Below are 19,024 nucleotides of genomic sequence, written 5' to 3'. Positions count from 1 at the left end.
GTGCATGATACGAGATATTTGTGTTGGCACTCCTGGAAGTGTCATGTTTGCAGCATCGGATCTGTGCAGGTATGCAGTTAAGCCCAATCCATAATCATGTACAATAAATTGGCTTTCAGTGATGTATACCTTGTCGACATGATTAACACAGGCTAACGATTGAGGTAAATTCTGTCATGTGACACTATATTTTTGCGTTAATGCCAGTTTTCTCGACAAAACGTGTTTCCAAACCAGTTTTTCGCAACATTTGAAGTATTGTCAGTTTATGCGCTAGAGTTAAACAGAAAAATATTATGCTGACACTTTACCGATCGTTTTCATCAGCTTTATTTTGATGCGCTAAAACTTTTTTGCAAAAAATCCTTGGATGGAAACGTAGTTGTTTATTGTACCTGATATTGTAGGTTTGCTTTATATTTTGTTTTTGCTATTAGTCACATAACAAACACTAAATAGTATGTAGTGAGTATTCATCCTGTAAGCTGCCACCTATTCTGAACTTATTAAATATCTTAATGAAGTTTACATTAAACTTTTCATCCAAATCAAGCCACCAGTGTAGGGTGAGGGGGTGCAGAGGGTCGTACCGTTGACCTGCTCCTCATGCACAGATTGGTAATTGGCACAGTTAGAAGACTGTAAGCTGGCTGAATGCTGAGTACATATGGGTGCTTATGTCTTTCCCTGCGGTCCTGGCCAGATGCCCACTTTGTTTCTCAGCATCTGTGTGCCCTTCTTTTTCACAGCTCTGTCTCTGCTCTGGGGCAAACAGAGGACATACACACTCGCATTTAGCACTTAGGATGTGATTTGGACATGATGTGAAAATAAGAAGGAAATCACACATAATGTCAAACCACTGGCATTGTTAATGTACATCAAAAAGCTGTAAAATGGGTGACGAGCTGCATATGTACGATCTGGCCCATGTCTCCTCATCTTTCACTCACATGCAGCTTTTATAGAGGAAGTAATCTCTGGTGTTATTGCTTGAGCCCATTCCAGTGTAAACAGTAATTGAACATGATGCCATCAGGAATGCCATTTAAAAACATTAACGGCTATGACAGGCTGACTCATAGATTACAATGAGCACTCAGAGGAAGACATAGTTGAAACACATTGCAGACAATTACTCAATCAAATAAGGGAAGACAAACAGAGAAAAAAAGTAATTTAAAAAACAATATATATATATATATATATATATATACACAACAATACTTGTTACAGGAACTGAGGCTGTCCCAAAGAGCTTTAGCATCATCAGAAAGGATGTTTTGCTATCAGTTAAAGGGAGTTTCTACTTCCTATATTGCTACTAGATGGATCTTATTCATCTAATGTACTGTTTGCTTCAAAACACATGGTTTAGTTCAGACTGATCCTACAGTGACATCGGAAACAGAAGGTTGACCTTTCTTTAGGTAGAATCGGTCTGTGCTTACCGACGTTCGAAACACTGCACACGGTTTCCAAAACAGTAACAGTTTTTGGGTGTATGGGCACATTTGAGCTCCATTTTCTGGGTGTATTGTCAATGGAGGGCCGCCAAACGTAAGTTGAAGAGGAATACAAGTTTTATAAACTGAACTTACCCAAACCCCAAACCTAAACCTAACCGTCATTGGAGTAAAAGTGTAATGTTAGAGGGAAAAATGCAACTTCAAAATCACCCTCGTCACTGATTATGTAAACACAGTAACTTCCTTGTTTCAACATGGAATCCGAACCACAGACTATTTAGCAGAGATGGGCCACTTCTGTTAAAATGAATGGGAGAATTTGGAATGCCCAACAGTCAACAGGTAAAGAAAAGGAAGTCCCACCTTACAGGTAGAAGTACCAGTCACTTTTTAGATACAGACATCACCTGTCAATCAACTCAAGAATGCGCATGCACATTAGCTAGACAAGCTGGGAAAATTTCTTTTTTTTTTTTTTGCATAATCTGAGGTAAAGAAGCACAATTTATGATGCCAGTGTTGTCAGATATTGAGTTTTCAGATGTTCTTTGATCGTAATCTTGACCAACCGTTAAAGTCTTTTCCCATTCTAGTAGATAGGAGCTGCACTTGTATGCCACTTGTTTACATAGAAAAATAGCAACTCAGCCTGCCCGAGAGTGACTGACTTGCAAAAAAAGACTTTGTCCGATCCCAGGCCTCCCACACTGGTGGCATGGAATTGTGCCACAAGGGAAGGTAAATGCATGGGAGCTGATGCAAAAATGTCTTAAAGTAGATGCCGCTTGTCAGTGAGTCTGCATAATTTGGCCGATTCTAGGGTACTGTTACTCTCAGAAACAATATGCAGACTTCCTGTGTGATAATGTTGTTTAAATTGTAATCAAGTCGTAGACCAAATTCTTGAGTTGCTTGTTCAGTTCTGCTCTGAAGTTCAGAGGTGGACCATTGTATAGATATACAGGTCATTGAGATAGATATGCAGCTCAGAATAAGTTGTTGGCGTACAATGTTATTGAAGAGGATGTTTGTAGTTAAATTGATAACTCTTCGTCCAGTATCTCTTCCTTGAAAAAAGCAATGCTCATCTTTTCTCCTTTATTATTTGCCCAACACATTTGCCTTCCATTCAAACTTTTTGAAGATGTGTGTATATGGAGTATTAGATGGGTACAAATGTGTCAAACATTGCTCTGGGCTTCATGGCATGAAGATTAAAGCAGGTTCTTGGTGTGCAGCTTACTGATGTTCAAGGAATATTTGAAGACATAATAGAAAGGCAGTTTCAAAGGATGAGGTTTATTAGCATATATTTAGGAAAGAATTCACCTCCTGACAGCATATGTTTTTGCCTCAGCTGATCTTGCTCTTTAATCCTACTAGAGGCATGGCAGTAATTTTGTTCTTGTAGTCTTGTCTTATGTGGGAATGCGGCCTAAAAAGCATCTGATGATGTAGAGAATATGTTAAAGCAGAGTCCATTATACATTTACTGGAGATGCTTATTGCTGCTGTTGTGAAACAGAAACTAAAACTGTGGTTTTACCGCTGTGTCTAGAACAGACTAAAAGCAAATGCTCAGTTCTAGCTCCTCTCTTTCATCGATAGCTGAAAGTGCAAAAGTTTTAAATGTGTCCAAGTTAATCAAAACACATCTTAACATTAATCTCCCCATCTCAGAAAGACTACAAAAATAGTATGTGCATTGTTTAGCAATGTTGAGTCACAGCTGTGCTTATATTCAGTACAACAGCATGATTGCAAGTGTGATATTGCTTTTAAACAACAGTTTTAGAAAGAAGTTAATCTCCAGTAACTTATGTTTTAGACACAATATGGACAGTTATTTTATTTTGTTTTTGCTCCGCCAACGAAAAAGCCAAAAAAAAAAAAAAAAAAACATTTCTTGGCTTATAGTACAGAATTTGTGGTTTTACTAAATACAATAAGTACTGTGCTAAGTAGTGGTGTGGAGTGGACTGTTTTGTATTTCCATTAATCTAAAATTTCAATATTTGCTGTTTGTCTTGTCCCTCTTGCTTTCCTTAAATGGCACTAAATCTGAAGTGCTGAGTGCATCTTTCTTTGTACACAGGCACAGGGCAAGCATGGAGGCTTAATTTTCACTCAAGGCTCTGTGTGCATGTGTGTGTTGAGACAGAAGGGTTCCGCAGTTATGTCTGAGTTTTGGCCCATCTCCACTCATATCAGGTGCAGCAAGCAGGTCCCAAGTTAATGAGAGTCTTTGAAAATCATATTCAGAATTTGTAGAAAACAACATGTGGAACAATGACACAATGAAATTATGTGTATGTATTTAAAAAAAGTTAAATACAATTACAATACAAAAATCCATGAGTGAGAAGTTGTTCTGTATTGGTAGCAGCAGATTGAACTCAGCAGCCTGGGCGGAGGCGCTCTGTCACTCCTCTTCTTGACAGCTCTGTGTAACCGGGGCATAAATCTCTCTCTGCAAAGGCTGACCTATAACAATGAGGCGGCCTTTTTGATGAGCTAGCAAGATTGCTCTCTTTGCCGCCTTCAGGGGAGAAAGAGAGAGGCCAGCTTTATGACTGACGAGGAAGACTCACTCTTTTGAGAGCATGTCCAGATTTTGAACCCATGTTAAATTTCCAGTGTCTAGCTCCAGCTTTTTAGAGCATGCCTTCAGTGTAAGATGTTCCACAACTCTTCATGGCACAAAATGGACTCTGTTTGCAGCAGTCAGGTTCTGCAATTCCTTGAATGCAGGAAACAGTAGTTCATCAGCCCACTATACCAACAATTATACACCAATCAGCCACAACATAAAAACCACCTGCCTAATAATGTGTAGGTCCCCCTTGTGCCACCAAAACTGCTCTGACCCGTCGAGGCATGGACTTCGCAAGACCTCTGAAGGTGTCCTGTGGTATCTGGCACCAAGATGTTAGCAGCAGATCCTTCAAGTCCTGTAAGTTGCAAGGTGGGGCCTCCATGGATTGGACTTATTTGTCCAGCACATCCCACATGCTCAATCAGATTGAGATCTGGGCAATTTGGAGGCAAAGTCAGCACCTTGAACTGTTTGTCATGTTCCTCAAACCATTCCTGAACAATTTTTGCAGTGTGGCAGGGCGCATTATTGTGCTGAAACAGGCCTCTGCCATCAGGGAATACTGTTGCCACGAAGAGGTGTACGTGGTCTGCAACAATCTTTAGGTAGGTGGTATGTGTCAAAGTAACATCCACATGAATGCCAGGACCCAAGATTTCCCACCAGAATATTGCCCAGAGCATCACACTGCCTATGCTGGCCTGCCTTCTTCCCATAGTGCATCCTGCTGCCATCTCATCCCCAGGTAAATGACACACGCACCCGGCTGTCCACATGTTCTAAAAGAAAACATGATTCATCAGACCAGGCCACCTTCTTCCATTGCTCCATTGTCCAGTTCTGATGCTCACGTGCCCATTATAGAAATTCAAGAACTGACTTGCTGCCTAATATATCCCACCCTTTGACAGGTGCCAGTGTAACGAGATGATCAATGTTATTCACTTCACCTGTCAGTGGTTTTAACGTTGTGGCTGATCAGTGTATGTATGTGAATATACACGATCAGCCACAACATTAAACCACCTGCCTAATATTGTGTAGGTCCCCCTCGTGCCGCCAAAACTGCGCCAACCAGCACATTACATACCCCACCAGAGACAGAAATATACTGGATCATTTTTTCACAACAATAAAGGATGCATATCACTCTGTCCCTCGGGCAGCTTTGGGACTATCTGATCACTGTCTGGTTCATCTTCCGATCTACAGACAGAAACTAAAATCAGCTAAACCTGTAGTAAGGATTGCAAAGAGATGGACCAATGAAGCAGAGCTGGAACTACAAGCCTGCTTTGACTGCACTAATTGAGTGATTTTGAGGCTGCAGAAACAGACCTGGATGAGCTCACAGATATTGTGACATCATATATCAGTTTCTGTGAGGACATGTGCATTCCTGCTAGGACTTATTTAACATACAACAACGACAAACCGTGGTTTACAGCAAAACTCAGGCATCTTCGTCAAGCCAAAGAGGATGCTTACAGAAGTGGTGATAAAATCTTGTATAATCAGGCCAACAACAGACTGACAAAGGAGATCAGAGTGGCTAAAAGAAGCTATTCTGAAAAGCTGAAAAACTAGTTTTCAGCTAACGACCCTGCATCAGTGTGGAGAGGCACAAAAGACTTTACCAACTACAAGACACATCCCCCAACACTTTAGGGAATCAAAATTGGCTGACGACCGTGGTTTACTGTAGATTTGAAAAGCCCATTCCCACACCCCACACCTGCTCTGACATTCACTGCACACAAACATTACACCTCTGCAACCCCCTCTTCACCTCTCCTGCTACTCTACCTGCACATAAGATCTGTGAAAAGGATGTATGCTGGTCTTCTGGAAACAGAAGACAAGAAAAGCACAGGGCCCAGACTGTGTTTCACCCACTTGTCTAAAATCCTGTGCTGACCAGCTGGCTCCCATCTTCACACATATCTTCCAAAAGATCACTGGAGCAGTGTGAAGTTCCCTGCTGCTTCAAACGCTCCACAATCATCCCCGTCCCAAAGAAACCCAAGATCAAAGGACTTAATGACTACAGACCCATCGCTCTGACGTCTGTGGTCATGAAGTCATTTGAGTGACTAGTGTTGGCCCACCTGAAGGACATCACTGTACCCTTTCTGGATCCTCTGCAGTTTTCCTATTGAGCAAACAAGTCCATGGATGATGCAGTCAATATGGGACTGCATTACATACTTCAACATCTAGACAGACCAGGGACTTATGCAAGGATACTATTCGTTGACTTCAGTTCGGCTTATAACACCATCAACTCCGCTGTCCTATGGACTAAATTAACCCAGCTCTCTGTTCCTGCCTCTATCTGTCAGTGGATCACCAGCTTTCTGACAGACAGGCAGCAGCTAGTGAGAGTGGGGAAATTCGCCTGCAGCACATGTACAGTCAGCACTGGTGCCCCCCAGTGATGTGTACTCTCCCAACTACTCTTCTCCCTGTACACAAATGACTGCACTGCCAAGGACCCCTCTGTTAAGCTCCTGAAGTTTGCAGATGACACTACAGTCATCGGCCTCATCCAAGATGCCGATGAGTCTGCATACAGAAGGGAAGTTGAACAGCTGGCCATCTGGTGCAGTCAAAACAACCTGGTGCTGAACACGCTCAAAACAGTAGAGACGATAGTGGACTTTAGGAGAAACACTCCAACACTGACCCAGCTCACCATTCTAAACAGCACTGTGGCAACAGTGGAGTCAGGTTTCTGGGCACTACCATCTCACAGGACCTGAAGTGGAAGACCCACATAGACTCAATTTTGAAAAAGGCCCAGCCAAATACTTTCCTTATGTCAATACAACCATGTGCAATATTCAATCCATCCTTTGCTACTTATATCCATATTTCATTTATATTCTTAAACATATCCTACCTCTTCAATACATTACATCACCTGCACATAACTGTCTATCTGTATATAAAATATTCGAACAACATTATTGCTCTATTGTGTATCTCTTTTTTCATCTGTTATATCTTATTTTTATTTCACTTTGTTTGTTTAAATGTATATGTTTGTATTTATGTATATACAGTTGCATTTGCACTGGAAGCTTCTGTCACCATGACAAATTCCTTGTGTGTGTAAGCATACTTTGCAATAAAGCTGAGTCTGATGCGATTCACTGAGAACTGAAATGGTTCTCTGCCATGAGGTAAAAGTCCTTATTTTGCAAAAAATAAAATTGAGGCTGAAGGTTAGCAAGGTGAGGTAAGTGGTTCTAAATTAGCTTATTATGCTGATGAACTCCATAATCATTGCAGAGGCTCAGATTTAGGGGTGGTTTTCTCCACCAGTGGAGCTTTTGTGTCTCATGGATTGCACCAGACACTGACATCTTTCCATTGCATATCTGCCTCAGAGCTGATAAAGGGCTTCTGTAAATCCTTCAGCATGGGCTTGTCTCGGCCTATAAAACACAGCAAGAATTGGAGCTTGACGCACCTCCCCGAATGCAGCAATGTGCATTTTATAGCGCAAGCCTGGTGACAGATGGAAAACACCAAACACTGTCTCCCCATGAAAAGTGTCAGCGGTTCATAGCTCCATACAGGTGTGCTGTATGTCTGTTGATAGAGACTTAAATGGTGCCAGGCTCTGTCCAGACTCTTTATTCTCAAAACTAGTATAGTTGGTAAAGCGTATTCAGTGAACCTAAATTCCATCCTTAATTGTTTCTTATGAGTTTAAATGATATAGTATATTTAGAAATATTCATTAGTTGGGTTCTAAAATACTCGGTAGGCTTTAATTTGTTTAATTGTATGAACTGCAGGTCCTAACCATAGTCGCTGTTCAAGCTTGGGTTATTTATGCACATTTCCAATACAAATTTGAATACATCCAATACATCAATATGATGCCTGGACCCATTAACCAGTGCAGGAAATGGCTTACTCTGAAAGGCTGCATGTCAGTAAAGTAAGCAGTAGTGTACTGTATGTGTTTGCATAGATTAATATAGGATAGATTAAAAGATTGAAACTTCATGTATTAATTTTTGAGTTCAAAGTTGTTTTCATGGACAACTGTATGAGCTGATTTTAGAAGATAAAAATGAATTGCAGATAAAAAATGTAGGTCACAGTTTAAATGCTTGCAATATATTATACTTAAAAAAAAAAAAAAAAAAAAAAAAAACGTTCTTACACCTCAACTGCCTTGGATTGATTCCAACTCTTAGTTTAAGGTCCCAATCAATTCAGCACCTTTCCTAAGATTACTTTAATTTCAGGTCAAATTTGTTGTGTAATCTGCAGACGAATTCATACTTGCACCCAGGAGGCACTGAACAAATTACTTAACCACTTTTTGCTTTTCATCCTGTCTCTGAAACATTATCAGTATCATTCCTAATTGGTATATAAACTGCTGAGTGCAATGTTTGTGATGAGCACTACTTGAAACACTAACCTCAAAGGTCTAATGGGGTATGCATTTGTGTATTTGTGTTTCTTATTGGGCCCTGTGGGACTAGACTGTAAACCAAGCCATACACGCATCTCTTGTGTTCTCCTCACATGTGAGAGTTTCTCAGGTGAAAAAGTGGAGACTGTGGTTGGTCTCATTGCCAAACAGCACTGTCTGAGACTTCCATAACTTTTTAACAATTGGCAAACAAACAAAACCTTTACATAAAATATATTAGAAGTGTATGGGCTTAATTATTTGTTATAAAAATTACAAATCAATGAACAGGTGAAGTAAATTTGTCAGAGTTTGCCCTTTGAACTGAAAGAGTGATTTCATTTTTATTTTAATGAGATGGGTCATTGTCATATAACCAATGAAAACTAGGCTTCTGACGTCAACACTTACAATTGCATGCTTTGTGCTGTATCATATACTATTTTGCAAAATATCAACACAGTGTAAATACTATGAAGTAATTTTCAGTATGTCTCTTCCACAGATGATGCTGTAGTCATCTGAGCCATATTTAATTTATACTTAGCCATTTTATTCAGTTCACTGAAACTGACTTGTTTTAAATAGTCTTAGCTTTCCAGATTTGAGCTTTAATGTGCATAATTGAAGATTTCACCAGAGCTGTGTATGCTAGCAGCCCAAATTTGCTGAAAGCTTTGCAGACATAAATTGTATCACGGTAATTTTCAGCCTTGCAGTCATGTGTGATGCTAGCTAATGTAATCGAGCTAATAGCCCTGCTGTTGAGTTTAAAATGGATGTGACTTAATTGGGAGACTGACCTCATCGCTAAAAGTTTTTGAGAATTTTTCACACTCTGCATTGTCCTCTAACTAACTTGAATCATCAGTCTCAACTTTTATTTATTTTTTTAATTTTGTGTGTGCTATGTTAAATGTGACATTGGCAGAAACCGAGTGGGTATATTTCTGATCTAGATAATGTTGATTAATGAGTCTAAATGACTTTTTTTTTTTTTTTTCTCAGAATAGAACGCAAATCATGGAAAAGGAACCTGTTTGGAAGAGTCCTGCGGGAGGCTAAATAGTTGCTCTGCTAATTGCAAACTAAACTGCAAAATCAGCTTCATCAGCAACAATTTATAATGATTAGTTTAGCTGAGAGCTCACATACTTTGTCTTCACTAGTGGAATGTTTTGGCATTTAGATCAATCAAAGCCAGAAGCTCTTAAGATGACAGCTTTGTGACAGTTCAAAGCTTCTCGGGTCAGTTTGGCTGCACCTTTCTTGTCTTTTAAACTAATGTTAGCTATTGTACACACTCCTTTATCTAAAAAGGGTATGTAATATGTACTGTACACTGCCATGGAGAAGAAAGAAAATTATTTATATGTGTGGTCTGTGAGAAGTGCTCGCGCTGCGCTCATGAGCGGCATCAGACACACGCACTGGGTGCTTTTCTTTCGTCTGTTCTTTAAAATATAATCAAATGTGTTCCTTCAAGTGTGCGTCTTTGTGTCTAAGCAACGACATCTCTTGTCAAATGTCACTCTTGTCCTGTTCAGACAGGGGAGATCCAATCACAATTGGACAGCGCTAAATACGGGTGCAATCGGTAGGAAACATACAGATCGGTGGGAAGATGAGGTAAATTACATGCGACTGTTCAAAAACTACTCACCTTTTGGTTAATTACATACCTGTTTGAGAGTAAAAGAAGCGTTTATAGCCAGCTTTATCATGACATTCAGTACTGGTAGATGGAGGTTTTTGGTGTTACGCAGTACTTTAGTTTTGCAATGTGTAGATATCACATGAGTCATGTCTTACTCCCAAATACCGGGTTTAGGTAAAAAGCCAAAATGCACATATATTTTAGATTTTAGTTTTGCCAGCAGTGTAGCAAGAGTATCATCCTATTTAATATGGTGGTCTACTACTGCTCAGGTGATTGAAAGCCAACTTGAGTTGTGTGGTAAACATAATAGGCTAAACGTAACCTTTCAAATTGCGACATAATATCTATACAGATGCAGCTGCATCGATACATGCATCGGCAAGGAGAACATGATGATGTATTGCCATTTCAATATTTTGAACACAGCCTTAGACAGATCCGTGTATTGCAGTAGTGGGAGTAAATAGCATGTGGCCCATTAGACTCTTATCCTCCCAGCTGCTGCCAGCATTCTAGCACTGCTGCTGTCTAACAGAGCATGCAGGCTGAGAGAGAGACTTCACAGGTGTTGAGGGTGAATTTACTATCTCATTTTTGCCTGTGTAATCAAAATTGGAGTTCTCTGAAGACCCAAAACAATTTGTTTGGGAATTGAGGACTTTCATTCCCCTGAGGTTTCGCTGGCCCTGAGACTTTGTCATCTAATTTGACAGAGGATGTGATTTTGAGCCAGCATAGAATTTCATTCCTAACCTACAGGCCTGTAGCACTGTTTCAGAGAGAAAAATGGCAGTTGTATGGGGAAGAGACATTCCAGTATAAAGTAATGCAAGAATTTCTCCTGAGGGAAATTTTCATTTAAACCAGAGAATTAGCTTTTGTGAGCAATAACTGCAGTGACAAGCCATTAATCCATCTGTCATGCTGCTTCCCATATTATCATTGTTTTAACACCTTTCTTTTTTCTTTCTTTTTTTCGCCCTGCAGCTCAGATAGAGTTATTGATGACACAATAAGGTAAGTCTGATTTTCCACAAAATGTTCAGTCACTGTTTGCACAGGCTGTACACTTACAAATGACAAAATTTTCCCTATTTGTTTGTTTTACTGTAATATTATCTCTTATCTGTCTTATTTTATCTATAATCTGATTTATTGGATGCTCAGATCTCTACTGAAACCATAGCTTGTTATGGGCCATTTCTTCAAGGAGAGAAATATCAATCAATGGAGGGTTACAAACCCCTGACCCATTGCTTGTCTGTTGAGTGATACAATTTTTTTTATTTATTTTTTTAATCTAGTTTTCTCCCCAATTTGGCATGCCCAATTCCCACTACTTACTAGGCCCTCGTGATGGCGCTGTTATTCACCTCAATCCGGGTGGTGGAGGTCAAGTTTCAGATACTTCTGAGATAGTCAATCCGTGTATCTTATCACGTGGCTCGCTGTGCATGACACTGCGGAGACTCGCAGCATGTGGAGGCTCATGTTATCCTCGGCAATCCACGCACAACTTGCCACGTGACCACAAGGAGGTTACCCCATGTGACTCTACCCTCCCTAGCAACAGGGCCAATTTGGTTGCTTAAGAGACCTGGCTGGAGTCGCTCAGCACACCCTGGATTCGAACTCGTGACTCAAGGGGTGGTAGTCAGCATCGATACTCGCTGAGCTACCCAGGCCCCCTCATTGAGTGATACTATTAACATTATCACGAAAGACTGGATCTTGACTCTTAGATCCTACCCCCCTTGGACCCCAAATGAGGCAGTTTGTTATGATAATCAAAAAGCCTTCTACAAAGGTTGAACGTCTAATAACATTCTTAAAGTGTAAATTGCGTAGAGTTCTATAGGTTAGCAGGCTCATTGGTTAACTTGCCTCAAGCTAACATAAAACGCAAAAAAAGAAAGATGATGAATTTAATAATTTATAGCTTCTGTAATATAATGTGACATGATATCTAATTTAAAACACATTAGTAGATGTATTGTGATATACTGTATATTAACAACTTTTTCTAATCGGGCGCTGAATACCCACAAGTATTTATGTGAACCAATGGAATGATTTGGGAGTTCAAAGTGGTTAGGATTCCGATGGGTGGTAGGATTTGGCACAACATTGGTAATTGTTTGAGGTGTTTGCATGAAACACCAACTCCCAATTTGCCTCCTCCTGAGGCACTGCAGCAGTGAATATCATGCTATTGGGCACTGTCTTTTCCTCACTGCAAATCTGTGTTCATGCACAACAGCAGTCCACACGCTTCTCTCCTACACTTTGACTGCCACACCTAGGGGAAGCCCAGAGCTGCCGGCGGGCACAGCTGCTTAATTAAGTCAGCTTTTGGTCTGTGCAGCTCGTTTTATACTGACCCAGTCTTATTCAAGCAAAAAATTATGCTTTATCAGCTGCTTGTAATCTTCTTGTTCTGTACCACCCACAGCCTGGAGCAACCAACATGAGATTGGAGCTCATAATGTTTAATCATAACTCCGGTTTTAAAGAAGGGTGGGTGCTCATGTTTCTCTTCATGTCAGATTTGTCTTCTCAACAAGATTCCATCTTGTGGGACATTGACATGTACCCCCTTGCAGGTAGCATATTTAAATAATGTCTCTTGCTAGACATTCTGAAAACAGACTGGGCATAGCTGAGAATACATTGATAGCTGCATGTTGCCTAGGGCCAACCGGAAAATGATTGATTTGAAAACCTTGAGGGCAAAGCACATGCTTACAATCAAGGTTTGAAATTAACACCTACTAGCCCACAAAGAAGGGGAAAATCAATTGTGTCCGATAACGATGTCGACACACTAGCAAATTTGAAGTTATTGAGTAGAGTTGCAAATTTACAAATGTATCCTTGATCGACAATCATTAACGTTAAAAAATAAAAATCAGTGAATCTTTAACACCTTGGGGGGAGCGCACGGTTACTTAGAGCAGGTGCCCCCTTTTTAAACATGGAGCGACCTGGTACAATCATGGAAAAAAAAAATATATTATGGTATTATTCAACAACCACTTGCTTGATCTCCACAAAATAGGTGTCGTTTTAAAGCTTAGACTTTTATCTTTACAATGAATTTAGCTGATCTGACCAATTCTAAAATACTGCTTTTAAATTGGCTGATAAATTAGAAGTGTTCTTTTTTCAGAATTTGCAAATTTATGATCACAATGCTCATATTTAGAACCCGTAAGAAGGTAAATGTTCAGTAAAACACCTGAATACCTGCTTGGAACAGGAGAATAGAGGATAGGAGAAAAATGAATGAGATGATGATGAAAGAGGAAGGGAAGTGAAACAGGGATTTCTATAATATGGATTTAATAAAAAAATATGCTGTTACTTATAATATGATTAATTTCTTATATTTTTGTTTTGGCTAGAAGTAGTTCTGAATGGCTGGTAACTAGGGCTGTCAATCGATTACATTTTTTAATCAAATTAATTGCATGACATGCAGATTAATTAATTGAATTAATTGCAGTTAATCGCATAAATCATTATTTGCTGAGAAAGATAATTCATATAAATGATGCCTAATAATTGAAGTATTTATAAATATAATATGTAGGGCCTAACAAATATATAATACGAATTTAAAGGGTTAGTTCACCCAAAAATAAAAATTCTCTCATCATTTACTCACCCTCGTGATATCCTAGATGTGTTTGACTTAATTTCTTCAGCAGAACACAAACGAAGATTTTTAGTAGAATATCTCAGCCCTGTAGGTCCATACAATGCAAATAGATGGTGATCAGCACTTTAAAGCTCCAAAAAGCACAGACAGTCGTAATAAGTCATCTATGCATATGACTCCAGTGGTTAAATTGATGTCTTCTAAAGAGATACGATCACTTTGGGTGAGAAACAGATCAGTACCTTTTCACTATAATTGTTTACTTCCGATTGCTCTTCATGAGGGGAATCAGTTCACGCTGCCTCTTGCGTGTTGTAATTGCGCTGGCATGTTCACGCAACAATTGACGTGATACATCTGGAAGTGCAGCTCTATTTGTTTACAAGAGAATGCTGTTCACAAGGTTTATTGGTTTTGCTTTCATTTGAACATGCCAGCGTGCTAAAGTCACACGAGAGGCAGCATGAACTGATTCCCCTCATGGACACAAATTGGAGAGCGGCCGGAAGTAAACAGTTGTAGTATAGAAACAATATAGATTGTCTATGCTTTTTGGAGCTTTAAAGTGCTCATCACTGTCCACTTGCATTGTATGGACCCACAGAGCTAAGATATTCATTTTTGGGTCAACTATCCCTTTAATTTCAGTTAAAACAAAAATTGCATTATTGTGGCAGATGAATAAAGCATTGATTAGACAATACAAAAAGCGTCTTAACTCAATATATTGTTTGTTTTATTCTCATATCATTGAACAAGCCTACGGTTGATGGCAGTCTGTTTTGCATTGAGCTCGTCAATGTGTCCAGATCTCACAGGACGTGTTCTTGCGTTCCATCTGCACTATTTTTAATTGTCGCTCTGTGTACATGTACGTGCATCAGACGGCCACATTTAGAGTGCCTCACTGGTATTCAGCATCATAAATGCCGCATTTTTAGGATGCTGTGTTAAGTTAAAATTATAGTGGTCACTTGGAAAATCGAATCTCAAGATTCCTGAATTCTGTTGTGCTTCACCCAGCTGTTGTGCTTCTTCCTTTGTGAGCGGTTCTCATTCTCTTCCCTCTGAAAATCACCAAACACCCTCAGAAGTCTCAATTTTTCACAAAAAGTCACCAAATAAGAAAACACCATATATAGGCCTATGTACATGTGTGTTTATTATAAAGGGGCATAAAACAAGTTCACTGATAAAGTGTGGGCCAATCAAATTTTTGTATAAAGTTGGTGCATTTGGTCCTGTGAAATTTGACAGCAGCAGCATCTTTAAAACAGGCTTTACATACAGTTGAAGTCAGAAATGTACATACACTTAGGTTGAAGTCAGAATATTTTTTTATTTTTTTTTATCCCCTTTTCTCCCCAATTTGGAATGCCCAATTCCCACTACTTAGTCCTCATGGTGGCGCGGTTACTCACCTCAATCTGGGAGGCAGAGGACAAGTCTCAGTTGCCTCCACTTCTGAGACCGTCAATCCGCGCATCTTATCATGTGGCTCATTGTGCATGACACCGCGGAGACTCCGCATGTGGAGGCTCATGCTACTCTCTGCGATCCACGCACAACTTACCACGTGCCCCATTGAGAGCGAGAACCACTAATCGCGACCACGAGGAGGTTACCCCATGTGACTCTACCCTCCCTAGCAACCGGGCCAATTTGGTTGCTTAGGAGACTTAGCTGGAGTCAGTCAGCACACCCTGGATTCGAACGCGCGACTCAAGGGGTGGTACTCAGCCAGATTTTTTTCACTTTTAATTAACTATCATAATTCCAGTGGGTCAGAAGTTTACATACACTAAGTTAACTGTGCCTTTAAGCAGGTTATAAAATTCCAGAAAATGATGTCAAGCTTTTAGGCAATTAGCCAATTAGCTTCTGATAGGCTAATTGGCTAATTGGAGTCAAATGGAGGTGTACCTGTGGATGTATTTTAAGGCCTACCTTCAAACTCAGTGCCTCTGTGCTTGACATCATGGGGAAATCAAAATAAATCAGCCAAGACCTCAGAAAAAAATTGTGGACCCCCACAAGTCTGGTTCATCCTTGGGAGCAATTTCCAAACACCTGAAGGTACCACGTTCATCTGTACAAACAATAGTATGCAAGTATGAACACCATGGGACCATGCAGCCATCATACCGCTCAGGAAGGAGACTCATTCTGTCTCATAGAGATGAATGTAGTTTGGTGTGAAAAGTGCAAATCAATCCCAGAACAACAGCAAAGGACCTTGTGAAGATGCTGGAGGAAACAGGTAGACAAGTATCTATATCCACAGTAAAACGAGTCCTATATCGACATAACACGAAAGGCTGCTCAGAAAGGAAGAAGCCACTGCTCCAAAACCACCATAAAAAAGCCAGACTACAGTTTGCAAGTGCACATGGGGACAACAATCTAACTATCTGGAGAAATGTCCTCTGGTCTGATGAAAATGTTTTTAACTGTTTGGCCATAATGACCATCGTTATGTTTGGAGGAAAAAGGGTGAGGCTTGCAAGCCGAAGAACACCATCCCAACTGTGAAGCATGGGGGTGGCAGCATCATGTTGTGGAGGTGCTTTGCTGCAGGAGGGACTGGTGCACTTCACAAAATAGATGCCATCATGAGGAAGGAAAATGATGTGAATATATTGAAGCAACATCTCAAGACATCAGCCAGGAAGTTAAAGTTCAGTTGCAAATGGGTCTTCCAAATGGACAATGACCCCAAGCATACCTCCAAAGTTGTGACAAAATGGCCTAAAGACAACAAAGTCAAGGAATTAGAGTGGCCATAACAAAGCCCTGACATCAATCCGATAGAAAATTTGTGCAGAACTAAAAAAGTTTGTGCGAGCAAGGAGGCCTACAAACCTAGCTCAGTTGCACCAGTTCTCTCTGGAGGAATGGGCCAAAATTTCAGCTACTTATTGTGAGAAGCTTGTGGAAGGCTACCCAAAATGTTTGACCCAAGTTAAACAATTTAAAGACAATGCTACCAAATACTAACAAAGTGTAGGTAAACTTCTGACCCACTGGGAATGTGATGCAAGAAATAAAAGCTGAAATAAAAATCATTTTCTCTACTATTATTCTGACATTTCACATTCTTAAAATAAAGTAGTGATCCTAACTGACCTAAGACAGGGTATGTTTAATAAGATTAAATGTCAGGATTTGTGAAAAACTGAGTTTAAATGTATTTGGCTAAGGTGTATGTAAACTTCTGACTTCAACTGTATATAAACATTTTGCACATTCTTGTTCCTTAGACTTTAGTCCTAATGTAATGATCAATCACTGAAAGGTCCACTTTTAGGGTTAATTTATAATGGGAATGGTTCAAGTCTCAGTCCTAACATTTTTAGGGGCACCTAGGTAAGTGTAGTGTTCATGCACAAAATTTCAGGATTGAGACTTCTCTTTTTTTTTTTACATTTCCCCTCACTTTCAGGTTGATTATCTCTGGTGGGGACCAGATTGGAACCTGAAATTTTCACAGATATAAGTCCTCTATGGTAAAATTAAAATTCAGTTTTTAAATGATGTTATTTATTGAAGCAAAAGATTCTTCCACCCACCTGGACCAAGAATCATCATTCAAGATATCTACTAAGGACAAAGTGTGGGTTCCCATGAACAATGTTCTCAGAAAACTGACAACTGCCGAGTTGACTACTGCCACCAGACGCTCCCACAACATTTCTGAGAGACTGAGTGAGGAAATCTCACAGCTTCTAATCAAACTTGTAGCTTGAAATTGTGGTATGCCAATCATAAACATAATTACTGTTCATTTGTATTATTTGTAATGCTTATATTACATCTGTTCATTTCTCAAAATGCACGAATAAAGTAGGCTTTTCCCCAGATTTCTACTAGCCCTAGCTCTGCAACCAGAGGAATCTCAAACTAAATTTTTTTTTCAGACTTATATCTGTGAAAATGTCAGGTTCCTCTCTGGTCCCCATTCAGAGATAATCAATCCGAAAGTGAGAGGAAATGTTCTGCATGCACACTATGCTTACCTAGGAACCCCCTTAAAAAAATGTAGGACTGAGACTCTAACCCTTCCCATTATAATTTGACCCTAAAATGGAACTTTCAGCAATCTTGATCATTACATTAGGATTTAAGTTCTAAGGAACAAGAATGTGCCAAATGTTTATATACTATATGTATATGTACCTTGTAATGTGTTCTAGAGATCAGTTTTTGTTCCAATGTGCTAGGATCATTGAGCTGAGGTATTGAAGTTTCCATAAACATCTGTATAACCAAAATTTTTCGTGCACCATGACACAAAGATGGCTGCCGTGGTTAAACCAAGTAAAATACAAAAAAAAAGAGGTAATAGAGGTAATCACTCGGGGGGGGGGGATAGGAAAATTTAAAATGGTCAAGCAACCTATGTTGGACCACTTGAGATGGATTTTGCCGAGCTCAATTTGGAGTGAGCTGTATTGTCACATAGAAAATTAATCTTCTCCACTAGGAACAAGAAAGCAAGACTCAGCTGAAGAAAACAAATGAGCACTGGGGCTTGAATTACCCTAGAGTTTTGGAACCGTCTCAACATGCACAAGGGGGGCCTTGTTTAAGCTCTGCATAATTGAAGCATTTTAAGCTAAAGTAAATGAAGTCTATGGCAGGAAAAACCTAGTTCCAAAAAGGTAAAATTTTTACACATAACTCGCTCGTCTACTAATTGTTTTGTCCAATTGGTGCGTAGACCTACATTACTCATTAAATCATGAAAAATATCTGCAGACAAAAATAAAATTCCATCTTTATTATGATGACACTATATTTCAAGACAAAAGACACAAGCAGTACAAGGTCTTTACCTGCCCACTCTTGAGAGATGTCAGGCTACTGCAGAAAAAAACTTTTTTCTTCTTTTTTGGTCCAAAATATGGGGTATTCATTTTCAGCAGTGTCAAGGGAAACGGGTATGCAATGGTTGGTCACTATTCTGCATGCTTTTGGTTTGGTTAATGTCTCTGGAGGTTTAGAGTAATGCAGCTTCTCCCTTCCTGTCTGAAATCAAGCCTAGTGCGAGAGACATTTGCTGTCTTTGATTAACTTTTTACTGTGTCTGCAGTCCTGACAGCTGCTTTGCCCTTGATGCATTAATCAGAGCATTTGTTTTTTGTCCACTTCCAATACATATGAGCAGTAATGGGCTGGTGCCAATAAAACTCACTCTTCT

At 39.7% G+C, this 19,024-nt stretch overlaps 1 protein-coding gene across 2 annotated transcripts in view; it reads left to right on the top strand.

Annotated features, from left to right (window-relative positions):
• LOC127430288 (Golgi SNAP receptor complex member 1) overlaps positions 1–19,024 on the top strand; it is a 41,720-nt gene that overhangs the window by 16,255 nt on the left and 6,441 nt on the right. The window contains exon 7 of one of the 2 annotated variants that reach the window (XM_051679997.1): positions 11,151–11,180. In XM_051679997.1, coding sequence (XP_051535957.1) covers positions 11,151–11,180 — 30 coding nt within the window. The other variant, XM_051679998.1, reaches the window with a different exon arrangement.

Source organism: Myxocyprinus asiaticus, chromosome 39, assembly GCF_019703515.2.
Source record: "Myxocyprinus asiaticus isolate MX2 ecotype Aquarium Trade chromosome 39, UBuf_Myxa_2, whole genome shotgun sequence".
Classification (NCBI taxonomy): Eukaryota; Metazoa; Chordata; class Actinopteri; order Cypriniformes; family Catostomidae; genus Myxocyprinus; species Myxocyprinus asiaticus.
This window is presented reverse-complemented; position numbering and strand designations above follow the sequence as displayed.